The sequence below is a fragment of the Heterodontus francisci genome, chromosome 7 (assembly GCF_036365525.1).
Source record: "Heterodontus francisci isolate sHetFra1 chromosome 7, sHetFra1.hap1, whole genome shotgun sequence".
Taxonomy (NCBI): Eukaryota; Metazoa; Chordata; class Chondrichthyes; order Heterodontiformes; family Heterodontidae; genus Heterodontus; species Heterodontus francisci.
Window position 1 is genome coordinate 96,863,729 of NC_090377.1, and position 13,118 is coordinate 96,876,846.

Sequence of the window (13,118 nt, forward strand, 5' to 3'; positions counted from 1 at the left end):
GCCCAATTACCGCCCCATCAGTCGACTTCCCATCATCAACAAAGCAATGGAAGGGGTCATCGACCATGCTATCAAGTGGCACTTGCTCACTGATGCTCAGTCTGGGTTCCGCCAAGGCCACTCAGCTCTTGACCTCATTACAGCCTTGGTCCAAACATGGACAAAAGAGCTGAACTCCAGAGGAGAGGTGAGAGTGACTGCCTTGACATCAAGGCTGCATTTGACCAGAATGTCATCAAGAAGCCCTAGCAAAACTGGAGTCAATGGGAATCGCGGGGGAAAACTCTCCGCTGGTTGAAGTCATACCTAGCACAAAGGAAGATGGTTGTGGTTGTTGGAGGTCAATCATCTCAGTCCCAGGACATTACTGCATGAGTTCCTCAGGGTAGTGTCCTCAGCCCAACCATCTTCAGCTGCTTCATCAATGACCTTTCCTCCATATGGTCAGAAGTGGGGATGTTTGCTGATGATTGCACTATATTCAGCACCATTTGCGACTTCTCAGATACTGAAGCAGTCAGTGTAGAAATGCAGCAAGACCTGCACAACATCCAGGCTTGGGCTATTAAGTGGCAAATAACATTCATGCCACACAAATGCCAGGCAATGACCATCTCAAAGAAGAGAGAATCTAACCATATCCCCTTGACATCCAATGACATTACCATCACTGAATCCCCCACTAATAACATCCTGGGGGTCACCATTGACCAGAAACTGAACTGGACCAGCCACATAAATGCTGTGGCTATAAGAACAGGTCAGAGGCTGGGAATTCTGCAGCAAGTAACTCACCTTCTGACTCCCCAATGCCTGTCCACCATCTACAAAAGCACAAGTCAGGAGTGTGATGGAATATTCTCCACTTGCCTGGATGGGTGCAGCTCCAACACTCAAGAAGCTCGACACCAACCAGGACAAAGCAGCCCACTTTATTGACACCCCATCCACCACCTTCAACATTCACTCCCTCCAGCACCAATACATAGTGGCAACAGTATGTACCATCTACAAGATGCACTGCAGCAACAGCACCGTCCAAACCCACGACCTCTACCAACTACAAGGACAAGGGCAGCAGATACATGGGAACACCACCACCTGCAAGTTCCCCTCCAAGACACACACCATACTGACTTGGAACTCTATCGCCATCCCTTCACTGTCGCTGGGTCAAAATCCTGGATTTCTTTTCCTAATAGCACTATTGGTGTACCTACAGCCCAAGGACTGCAGCGGTTCAAGAAGGCAGCTCACCACCACCTTCTCAAGGGCAATTAGGGATGGGCAATAAATGCTGGCATAGCCAGCGGCGCCCACATCCCCCGAACGAATAAATAAAAAGACACAATGTTCTTTGGGTAACTGCTCCTTTACTACGTCATTTATAGTGAATATTGGAACTGTAAATGTACATGTAGTACTGGAATAAGCAACTCCAGTGTTAAATCCGCCTTATTTATTGTATTATAGGGAAGGTCCAAGAAATAGGAGACACCAAATATAGGCAGACCCTCAAGGTCCTTCACAGAAGATTGATTTTTTTTTGAATGGATCCACACTTGCCAAGTGAGATCATGCCTTTATGAACCAAATGATTTATCTGACATGAGAGGAAATGGTACTTCCAATATTTCCTGCAGTACTGGATTCCTGGGAACTTCTGTGCTAGAAATGCATGCAAGCTAATTCATATCATTTATTCAGATGCTTTAACCTGTATTGGGTATCAAAATAGAAATTTCTTCTGGTTAGACACTCAGAAGTATGAAATAAAGCCCAAAGTAACTAACCTGTAACTACTATAAATTATTTTATTTCTAAATATTTAACCTATTAAAAGTCGAACAAAAGCACAGCAACATAAAAAATGATTTTATATGAGGTGGTAATGTCATTTTATATGTGCAATCATAGCAACCAAAGTTCAACAATTTAAAAATATTTGGTTTGATAATTAAGAAGCCCCTTAAATCTCCTTCCAAAATGTTGTCCAAAGAACAGTACAAACATCAGGTTGAAAAACTTACATCACTCCGTGACGCAATGGCACGATGAAGTGGGGTTAACCACATGTTATCTTTAGCATTAACACGAGCTCCTGTAAAGTAAGAAAGGCAAATACAATAATTTTTCCTTGTTTATTTAAAATAAACACAAGCACTGCGAAAGTTCTTCCTTGGTACCTTGCATTAAGGATGCCATTTATTCCTCTTTAAAACTACAATGTTACACTCCTTTTGAAGTTACTAAATTAGGGCAAGTGGCATCAACAAAAAGATTCATGAATACATAATTCAAATTGGCACAAAAATGAATCACAAACTGCTGTCTCTAAGCCAGTTTATCAGGATTGATGATCTTGTTGAATATGTTTTGACAACAGCAGTTCTTTGAATGTTCGAATGCACTCCTGGTTGGCCTCCCACTAACCATCCTTCACACTACTGAGCTCATCCAAAACCTGTTGCTCGTATCCTAACTCGCAGCAGGTCACATCCACTAATCACACCTGTGCTTGCTGACAAACATTGGTTCTTGATCTTGCAACACCTTAATCTTCAAATTCTCATTCTTATTTTCAAATCCCTCCAAGGCCTCACCCCTCCCTGTGGCCTATCCAGCCCTGCATTCCTCCAATTCTGGCCTCTTGCTCATTCCTGATCTCCTTCGTTCGACCACTGCTGGCTGTGCCTTCCAACAGCCTCGGCCCTAAGCTCTGGCATTCCCTCCCTGAACCTCTCAGCCTCTTCACCTCCTTCCCCTTCTTTAGGTCACTCTTCAAACCTACTGCTTTGACAAAGCTTTCGATCACCTATCCTAACATATTTTATGGACATTTTACTATGTTCAAGGCACTATGTAAATACAAGTTGTTGTTGGGAGTTCAGAGGGACTTATTTGATTAGATGTGGAAATTTCAAATTGAATACCAGTAATTCCCAGACTGCCAAGGAGGTGCAGAAGGCTACTATACAGTAAACACTGGATTGAATGGCTAGGCTCTGTGACCTGACTCAGCTGCAAACTACCTTTTATAAAGAACGTACATTTGTAAAGCACCTTTCATGTCCTTACTATATAATAAACACAGGTTGCTGCTGTTGCAACAGATAAAGAATGCTAGACCCTAAAATGCAAAAAAGAACTCAGTTTAGCTTCGTAGGATTCTTGCATGTTCCACAGTTGAAAACTCTGTATATTGACGGCATGCATCATTTTGCTACTGACATTAGATGCAAGTCAAGTATTGTTTTATGTGCAAGAAACACTAAATATTTCCAAGGGTGTTGAAAAAAAAATCACTAAAGCTTTTTCATGGATCCACATATCTTAGGAATTATAGAAATCTTGCAAGTATGAGATCTTGGGAAATGTTTTCTTAATACTGCAGAGGTTTTCCTCCATATTACACAACATGAAACCAATAATACAGGTAGATATATGCCAATAGCCTTCTTCCAACAGGGTCATAATGTCTCTGTGATGGGGCGGGAAGGGGTTGGGGGTGGGGAGGTTGGGGGGAGAGGAAGGGAACAGGGGAAAAAGTAAAAATAGCATGCATGAACTGCAGGACACTTCCAACAACTATTTCTTGAATTTTTAATGAGCACAATGTTTGATTCCACACAATGCTGTACGCATTAGCACTGCTCTTCAGAATTAACTCGCACAAATATAGCAATGCTACCTGCTGGACATACCTGACAAGATGAGGAGCTCAATAATTTCAGCATCACCAAGAAAGGCAGCCGCATGCAGGGGTGTCCGCTTCTCAGAATCCTTTTGAAAAAATTACAATGGAGCATATTGAAACCAATTACATACAACTTTTTCTTCCAAATGCCATTAGTAAATAACTTGGAGTTGGGGGACATGGATTAAAAATCAACCTTGCCAATCAATTGACCGGAGAATCCTGAGCCAACTGGGTTAAAATGGCTTGTCCAAGGTTAAAATGCAAGTGAACTAATCAGTTTAAATCAAGCGTGTAGGTGCACCAAATCACTCAGTTCTCTGGTACAATTTGTTCATGTGCAGGGAACAACTTTGTATTTGCCACCACAACCAGAGTAGAAAAACAATGTACTGCAGAGGTACCTTGCATTTCGAATCCCAGATTCTGGGATTAAGAAACCTAGCAGATATGGATTTGAACTGGGAATGTTGTCCAAAGCATGGCTGATCAGGCTTTCATTCATTTCTTCCTTTTCAATTTTTATTCTCTCTCAAATTTACTTTCCTATTCACCACACTGTGGGCAGCCACCTATACCACTTACAGTGGCCTAGTGGTAATAGAGTCATAGAGTTATACAGCACAGAAAGAGGCCCTTCGGCCCATTGTGTCTGTGCCGGCCATCAAGCACCTAACTATTCTAATCCCATTTGCTAGCACTTGGCCCGTAGCCTTGTATGCTATGGTGTTTCAAGTGCTCATCTAGATACTTAAATGTTGTGAGGGTTCCTGCCTCTACCACCTCTTCAGGCAGCACGTTCCAGATACCAACCATCCTCTGGGTGAAAAAAGTTTTCCTCAAATCCTCTCTAAACCTCCTGCACCTTACCTTAAATCTATGCCCGCTTGTTATAATGTCACTGGACTAATAATCTTAGTGGCCTGGACTAATACCCTGGGGACATGGGCTCAAATCCAACCACAGCAGCTGGTGGACTTTTTTTAAAAATCAATTAATAAAATATCTGCACTTGTCGGCATGACATCGGCCGTCTTAATTTCTCCATTCCCATCACTCACCCAAACCTATCTCCCTCTTAACTTACTGCACTCTGTTCCCTCAGGTCTAACCCTGACATTGTGATCAAACCTGCTGCTGTCTGGCGTATAGACCTCTACCTTGAAGAGGCTGAGCGCCAACTCTCAGACACTTCTCCCTACCCTCCCCCTGGACTATGACCCCACCATTGAAATTCAAGCCACCGTCTCCAGGACTGTTACTGATCTCATCTCCTCTAGAGATTTGGAGAGAAGCAACGGGAGAGGAGAGAATTGAGAGTGCAACTTGAACAGAGTGCTGGGCGTTTGGGGAAGAAGCTAGCTGTTTGGTGAGTATCTGTTAAATGGTTAAGGTCTATTCTATTTCTAAGGTTTAAAATAGTACAAGAACTGGTAGTAAGATTAATAAAACATATTAAAAAAGGAAAATAAATAATTCAGTAAAATAATTAAGTAGTTAATTAAAACACATTAAGGGTGGCAGGTCAGGTGATTTGTCACGGCTGCAGGATGTGATGCTACACACTAATAATGGATGCCAGTGTGACCCAGGGTAAACATGCATGCAGTAAGTATTTATGGGTCGAGGAGCTTCGGCTCAGAGTCATTGAGCTGGAGGCCAAGTTGCAGATACTGCGACACATCAGGGAGGGGTTAAGTTACCTGGACACTTTGTATCAGGAGGCGGTCACACCCCTTAGGATAGCGTCTTCTAATTTAGTCAGTGGTCAGAGACAGTAGAGTGTGGCTGCAGCTCTGGCAGGTAAGGGGACCCAGAGGACAGAAGCCTCAACCTTTACAATTCTCGAACAGGTTTGAGGTTCTCAGCTTGTCTGGATGAGAGTGGGGGCTGCAGGGTGGATGAGCTAACTGACTAGACACCATGGTACAGGAAGCCATTCAAGTGGGGGGAGCAAACATAAATGCAGTGGTAGTAGGGGACAGTATCGTGAAGGGGATTGTCACTGTTCTCTGCAGCAAACAGCGAGAGTCCAGAAGGCTGTATTGCCTGCCCGGTGCCAGGGTCTGGACATCTGCTTAAGGCTGGAGAGGAACTTACAGTGGGAGGGGGAGGATCCAGTCGTTGTGGTCCATGTAGGTACCAATGACATAGGCAGAACAAGAAAGGAGGTTCTGCATCGTCAATATGAGGAGCTAGGCACCAAATTAAGAAGCAGAACTTCAAAAGGTAATAATCTCTGGATTATTACCTGAGCCACGTGAAAATTGGCATAGGGCAAATAAGATAGAGAAATGAATGCATGGCTCAAAAACTGGTGTGGTAGAAGTGGGTTCCAGTTTGTGGGACACTGGCATCAACACTGACACTGGGGTAAATGGGGGCTGTACCGTCAGAACGGTCTACACCTGAACCGTGCTAACAATAACCACGTGGTAAGACAGAGTACAAAAGGAAAAAATAATGGGAGCTTGTCAGAAAGGTGCAATAATCATAGGGAATTTTAATCCACATATAGACTGGAAAAATCTGATAGCCTAGATGAGGAGTTCATAGAATGTTTTTGGCATAATTTCTTCGAACATCACATTCTGGAGCCAAAGAGCAGGCTATACTAGACCTGCTATTGTCCAACGAGATAGGATTAATTAATGACCTCAACGTGAAGGCACCCCTAGGCAGCAGTGATCATAATCTGATTGAATTTTACATTCAGTTTGATGGAGAGAAAAGTGGGACTAGGGCTAGTATTTTAAACTTAAAGAAGGGCAATTATGAGGGTATGAAAGCAGAGCTAGCTAAAATGAACTGACAAATAGAGATGCAGTGGCAGACATTTACAGGGATATTTCAGAATACACAGAATGGATACATTCCAATGAGAAAAAAAATTCCAAGGGGAGAACCCACTATCCGTGGTTAACTACAAAAGTTAAAGATGGTATCAAACAAAGAAAAAGCATTTAATTACGCAAAGATGGGTAGCAGGTCAGACATTTGGACAGAATATTGTTACGATCAAGGCTGGAAGAGTGCACTGTCTTTCTCTAGTTCCACTTCTCCACGGGTCACAACATATATTTAAAGTGTTTTACCCAGCTACTATTACGGCCAATTATACCCCATCTTTATTTCAGAATAAAACCCACCAACCAGGTTTCTTTAATGAACAGAATTATTAATTTATTATAAAACAAGACTTCTTCAGGAAAGATGCAAAGCGCATTAACACACAGCTTGAAATATGAAAGTTCCCTTCTAAATTAACCCACCACACGCGCACAAGTGCGTACACACACACACACACTCAAGTTAAAGAAAAAATAAAGTTTTCTCTGTAGAGGTCTCTTTACAAAAAAATACTTCGGCCAAATACTAGTTAATTATTGAAGAAAGAAAAGGATAAGAGGTGGAATCATCTCAGTCGTCCCTTTATTCTGGCGTCCCAATACACGTAGACTGATGTCAATGGGATCTTTTTGGAGCAGTTCTCTTCAGGTGACGTTGAGGATTAGTCTGGCAGGCTTTCCAGGAGAAATCACTACATTAGGGTTTCAGCTATCACACTGGATTCTCAGGGGTTCTCAAAGTGGCAGAAAAAGGATGAGCTGATGGTTTCTCTTCGCAGGTTTACCTCCAACTGAACCAAAACAATATCCAAAATGAAACCAACTCTTGACCACCATAAATCTTGACATGTCACTTCCCTGTAAATAACTCCCCTAGTCAGAAGGCTTCTGCTGTTTACTTAGCTTACTGACTTCCAGTAAGTGCATTTTCTAACAAAGTCCCAAAGCCCATCCAGTGACCTTTCAAAAAAAAAGTCCACCATCTATGGAATCTCCTCAGTCTTTAAAGGAATCCATCTCCATAATTTTTAACCAAGAGTCCTCAAAAAATATTGATAAAGGAAGCACTTTCATAACAATATAAAGATCAAAGAATAGCTAAGAGATTAATAAGAAGGGAAAAATTAGAGAACGAGAGAAAGCTAGCTCGAAACATAATAAGAGTTAGTAAGAGATTCAGTAGATACTTAAAAAACAAAAGTTAAAGTGAGCGTTGGTCCTATAGAAAGGGAGTCTGGGGAATTACTAAGGGAAAATGAGATGGCAGAAGAATTGAACAGATATTTTGTATCTGTCTTCACTATAGAGGATACAAGTAACATCCAAGAAATAGTAAATGGAAGGGAGGGAGGAACTCAAGAAAATTACAATCATCAGTGTCATGAAGGCCCCCACCTGCCAAGAATGAGGCACACATTATTTCACCAAGAACTTGAAAAAATGTTAAAATGTTGCTGGAAAGAAAAGAGGGCCTATCACAAGGAATTGCTAGGCCCCTTGCCGGAAAGACCTTTTTTTGCATACTAGCAGACAGTGTTGGAACAAAAGACCCAGTCCCTGCTTCGCCAATACACAGAAGACCTGGTCAGACCAGTTTATCTCATGACTAACTGGCTGTTTGAATTTGAACTTGCCACTGAGTGTTTGAAACAGAGAAAGCTCTTTGCTCCTGGACTGAGAACATCTCTCTCCTGTCTGCTCTCACCTCTTTCTCACAGAACTGAAGACCCATTGAAGGCACATGAACCCCAAGAGAGAAAAGTCTCCTACAGTGAATAAGGTTTAAGAATAATACTGGGCCCCAACTTACAAAAAGGACTACAGTGAGCTCGAAGCACAGAAAACAAGAAACTCTTCTGATATTGCTTCAAACCTCTCTACTTTATTTTTTTTTTCTCTTCAGTCCCTATTTGCGTGTATCGCGTGTGTATGATAGCGTGGGCGCGTCGTATATCCGTGGGCATTAACTGAATTAAAGATTAAGTTTGAATAAATTTCACTTTTCTTCTTTAAACCTAAGATGGTCTGTTTGTGCTCATTTTTTTGCCTTATAATTGGAAAGTGGGGAACAAGGATTCACCAAGGGGAAGCTCAAAACATGGTGTTTAAAAGTTCCTGTTACAATAAGACCAGGTGAAGGCTAAAAGGGACCCCGAGACACTTTTCTCACCTGGTCGTAACACCAGGGAAGTGGTACTGAACGAATTGTTGGAGCTGCAGACTGACAAGTCCTCGGGTCTTGATGGACTTCACCCTAGGGTCCTACAAGAAGCAGCTAGTGAGATAGTTGATGCGTTGGTTTTGACATTCCAAAATTCCCTAGATTCGGAGAAGGTTCCATTAGATTGGAAAATAGCCAATGTAACTCTTTTATTCAAAAAGGGAGACAGAAAGAAAGCAGGAAACTACAGGCCAGTTAGCTTAACATCTGTCATAGGGAAAATGTTAGAAGCTATTATTAAAGACATTATAGCAGGGAAATTAGAAAAATTCAATGTAATCAGACAGAGTCAACATGCTTTTGTGAAAGGGAAATCATGTTTAACATATTTATTGGAGTTCTTCGAAGTATTAACATATGCTGTGGATAAAGGGGAACTGGTGGATTTCTAGAAGGCATTTGATAAGGTGCCACCTTATAAGCTTCTTGGGGCAGTGGCATCAGTACTCAGGGAAGAGCGAGCTATTCTGTTGGGATGGGCTTCACTTGAACCGGGCTGGAACCAGTGTCTTGGCCAATTGCATAACTAGGGCTTTAAACTAAGAGAGAGTGGGGGAGGGTTTGGGTAAAGGGAAATTTAGAAATCCAAAGAGAGGTCAGGACATCGGAGCAGGATAGCGTTGTGGGTAACGCCCAACAGAATGGGACAGGAAGGGACGGAGAGTTTAACAAAAAATGTACATTGGCAAATAAGGTCACTGCAGGGAACAGAGGTAAAAAAAAATGAAATTAAAGTTCCTTTATCTGAATGCACAAAGCATCTGTAATAAGATAGATGAACTAGCGGAGCGAAGAGAGGTAAATGATGTCGATCTAAATGCCATTACCGAGACATGGTTACAAGGAAATCAAAGTTGAGAAATGAATATTCCAGGATACACAATATTTCGGAGAGACAGACAGAATGGCAAAGAAGGAGGGGTAGCCGTGATAGTAAAGGATGGCATAAGGACATTTAAGAAGGGATCTGGCCACAGAAAATCATGAGGTAGAAGTTTGGGTGGAAATTAGGAATAGCAGGAGTCAGAAAACACTGATGGCAGTAGTTTACAGGCCCCAAAATGGTAGTTATATTATTGGACAGAACATTAAATGGGAAATTATTGGAGCATGTAGAAAAGGTAATGTATTGATTGTGGGGGAATTTAATCTGCATACAGACTAGGACAATCAAATTGGTCTAGAAGGTGAATTTGTAGAATGCTTTTGTGACAGTTTCTTGGAGCAATACATTGTAGAACCGACTAGGTATAAAGCGATCTTAGGTCTCTTATTGTGTAATGAAGCAGTGTTAAAAAACAATGTCATAGTAAAAGATCCACTGGGAAATAGTGATCATAATACCACTGAATTGCATGTTAAGCTTGAAAGTGGCACATTTCAATCACAAACAAGAATCTTAAACTTAAACAAAGCCAATTACGAAGGTATGAGGGGAGAACTAGCTAAGGTTAATTGGGTAAATAAAACTGGAAGGTATGATGGTAAATGAACAGTGGGAAACATTTAAAGAAATAATTCAAAGGGTTCAACAAAAGTACATGCCATTTAAAAACAAAAATTCATCAAGAATGACCCATCAGTGGCTCACTCAGGACGTTAAGGAGAGAATTAGACTAAAAGAAACAGCTTACAATGTTGCAAAAAATCGTAGCAAGTCTGAGGATTTGAAGTGTTTTAGAAACCAGCAAACGGCCATCAAAAAGTTGATAAAAAGGGAAAAAATAGAATGACAGTAAACTAGCCAGCAATATAAAAACAGATTGTAAGAGCTTTTATAAGGACATAAAAAGGAAGAGAGTAGCTAACATAGATGTTGGCAGACACAGGAGAAATCATCATGGGGAATGAGGAAATTGCAGAGGCATTGAACAAATATTTTGTGTCTGTCTTCACAGTAGAAGACACAAGTTCCAAGACACAAGGAATAGGCAGTAACCTAGGGGCTAAAAACAGAGTGAGGAAATTAAGGAGATGGATATCAGCCGAGAGAAAGTATTGGAGAAACTTGAGGGACTAAAATCTGACAGGTCCCTGGGACGTAACTGCCAACATCTTAAGAGTTCTAAAAGAGATAGCTGCAGAGATGGTGGATGCGCTGGCTATGATTTTCCAGAATTCCTTAGATTCAGGAATGGTCGCGTCAGATTGGAAGTTGGCAAATGTTACACCGCTTTTCAAGAAAGGAGGTAGAGAGGAAACATGGAACTACAGGCCAGTTAGCCTAACATTAGTCGTTGGGAAGATGCTGGAAACTATTATTAAAGAATTCTTAACATTGCACTTGGAAAAGCATAGCATGATTAGAACAAGTCAGCATGGTTTTACTAAAGGGAGATCCTGCTTGACAAATTTATTAGAGTTTTTTGAGGATGTAACTAGTAGGATAAAGGGGAACCAGTAGATATAGTATACCTGGATTTTCAAAAAGCACTGCTAAGATATTAGTGTGGATAGAGGATTGGTTAACAGACAGGTAGCAGAGAGTGGGCATAAATGGTGGATTTTCAAGTTGGCATGCAGTGAATAGCGGGGTGCTGCAAGGTTCAGTGCTGGAGGCCTCAGCTATTTACAATCTATATTAATGACTTGGATGAAGAGACAGAGAGTAATGTATCTAAGTTTGCTGATGATACAAAGCTAGGTGGAAAGATCAGCTGCGGGGAGGATGTAGAGAGGCTGCAAAGAGATATAGACAGGTTAAGTGAGTGGGCAACAAGATGGCAAATGGAGTATAATGTAGGGAAATGTGAAGATGTTCACTTTGGATGGAAAAATAGAAAAGCAAAATATTTCTTAAAAGCGTGAAACTGGTAAGTGTTCATGTTCAGAGAGACTTGGGCATACGTGTACAAGAAAGCACAAAGTTAACATGCAGGTGCAGCAGGCTATTAGGAAGGAAAATGGCATGCTGGCCTTTATTGCAAGGTGATTGGAGTACAGGAATAAAGAAGTCTTACTAAAATTGAACAGGGCTTTGGTGGGACTGCACCTGGAAAACGGTGTACAGTTTTGGTCCACATTTAAGAAAAGATATACTTGCACAGGAAACAGTGCAGTGAAGATTTACTAAATTGGTCCCTGGGACAAGGGGGTTGTCCTATGATGAGAGGCTGAGTAAATTGGGCCTATATTCTCTGGAGTTTAGAAGAATGAGAGACAATCTAATTGAGACATACGAGATTCTAAAAGGGCTTGATAGGGTAGAAGCTGAGAGATTGTTCCCACTGGTCAGGGAATCTAGAACAAGGGGACACACTCAGGATAAGGGGTCGATCATTCAGGACTGTGATGAGGAGAAATTACTTCACTCAAAGGGTTCTGAACCTTTGGAATTCTTTACCCCAGAGAGTTGGTGGATGCTCCATCATTGAATATATTTAAGGCTGGGATAGATACATTTTTGGTCTCACAGGGAATCAAGGGATATGGAGAGTGGGCAGGAAAGTGGAATTGAAGCCCAAGATCAGCCATGATCGTATTGAATCGCGCAGCAGGCTCGATGGACCATATGGTCTACTCCTGCTCCTATTTCTGGTGTTCTTGATCATAGTTTATTGCAGAAAATAAAAGCACATGGTGTAGGGGGGGGGGGGTAACATATTGACATGGATAGAAGATTGGCTAGCTAACAGGAAACAGAGAGTAGGCCTAAATGGGTCATTTTCTGGTTAGCAAGATGTAACGAGTGGTGTGCCACAGGGATCTGTATTGGGGCCTCAACTTTTTACAATTTATATAAATGACTTGGATGAAGGGACTGAAGGTATGGTTGCTAAATTTGCTGATGACACAAAGATAGGTAGGAAAGTAAGTTGTGAATAGGACATAAGGAGGCTACAAAGGGATATAGATAGGTTACGTGAGTGGGCAAAGATCTGGCAAAGAGAGTATAATGTGGGAAAATGTGAAATTGTCCATTTTGGCAGGAAGAATAAAATGGTGAGAGATTGCTGAGCTCTCAGACAGAGGGATCTGGGTGTCCTAGCACATGAATCGCAAAAGGTTAGTATGCAGGTTCAGAAAGTAATTAGGAAAGCTGACAGAATGTTATCATTTATTGCAAGGGAAATTGAATACAAAAGTAGGGAGGTTATGCTTCAGTTATGATGTGCATTGGTGAGACCACATCTGGAGTACTGTGTACAGTATTGGTCTCCTTATTTAAGGAAAAATGGAAATGCGTTGGAAGCAGTCCAGAGAAGGTTTACTAGACTAACACCTGGAATGGGCGGGTTGTCTTAACTAGGAAAAGTTGGACAGGCTAGGCTTGTATCCACTGGAGTTTAGGAGAGTAAGAGGCGACTTGATTGAAAAATATAAGATCTTGAGGGGTCTTGACAGGGGTGCA

General features: G+C 41.6%; 1 protein-coding gene across 9 annotated transcripts in view; it reads right to left on the minus strand.

The window, feature by feature from the left end:
* Positions 1 to 13,118, minus strand: part of LOC137372162 (serine/threonine-protein phosphatase 6 regulatory ankyrin repeat subunit B-like) — a 447,200-nt gene that overhangs the window by 355,538 nt on the left and 78,544 nt on the right. For all 9 annotated transcript variants that reach the window (XM_068035683.1, XM_068035680.1, XM_068035682.1 and 6 more), the window contains 2 exons: positions 3,705 to 3,783; positions 2,031 to 2,101 (listed from right to left, as the gene is read on the minus strand). In XM_068035683.1, the coding sequence (XP_067891784.1) occupies positions 2,031 to 2,101; positions 3,705 to 3,783 (150 nt within the window). The remainder of the gene's footprint in view (positions 1 to 2,030; positions 2,102 to 3,704; positions 3,784 to 13,118) is intronic.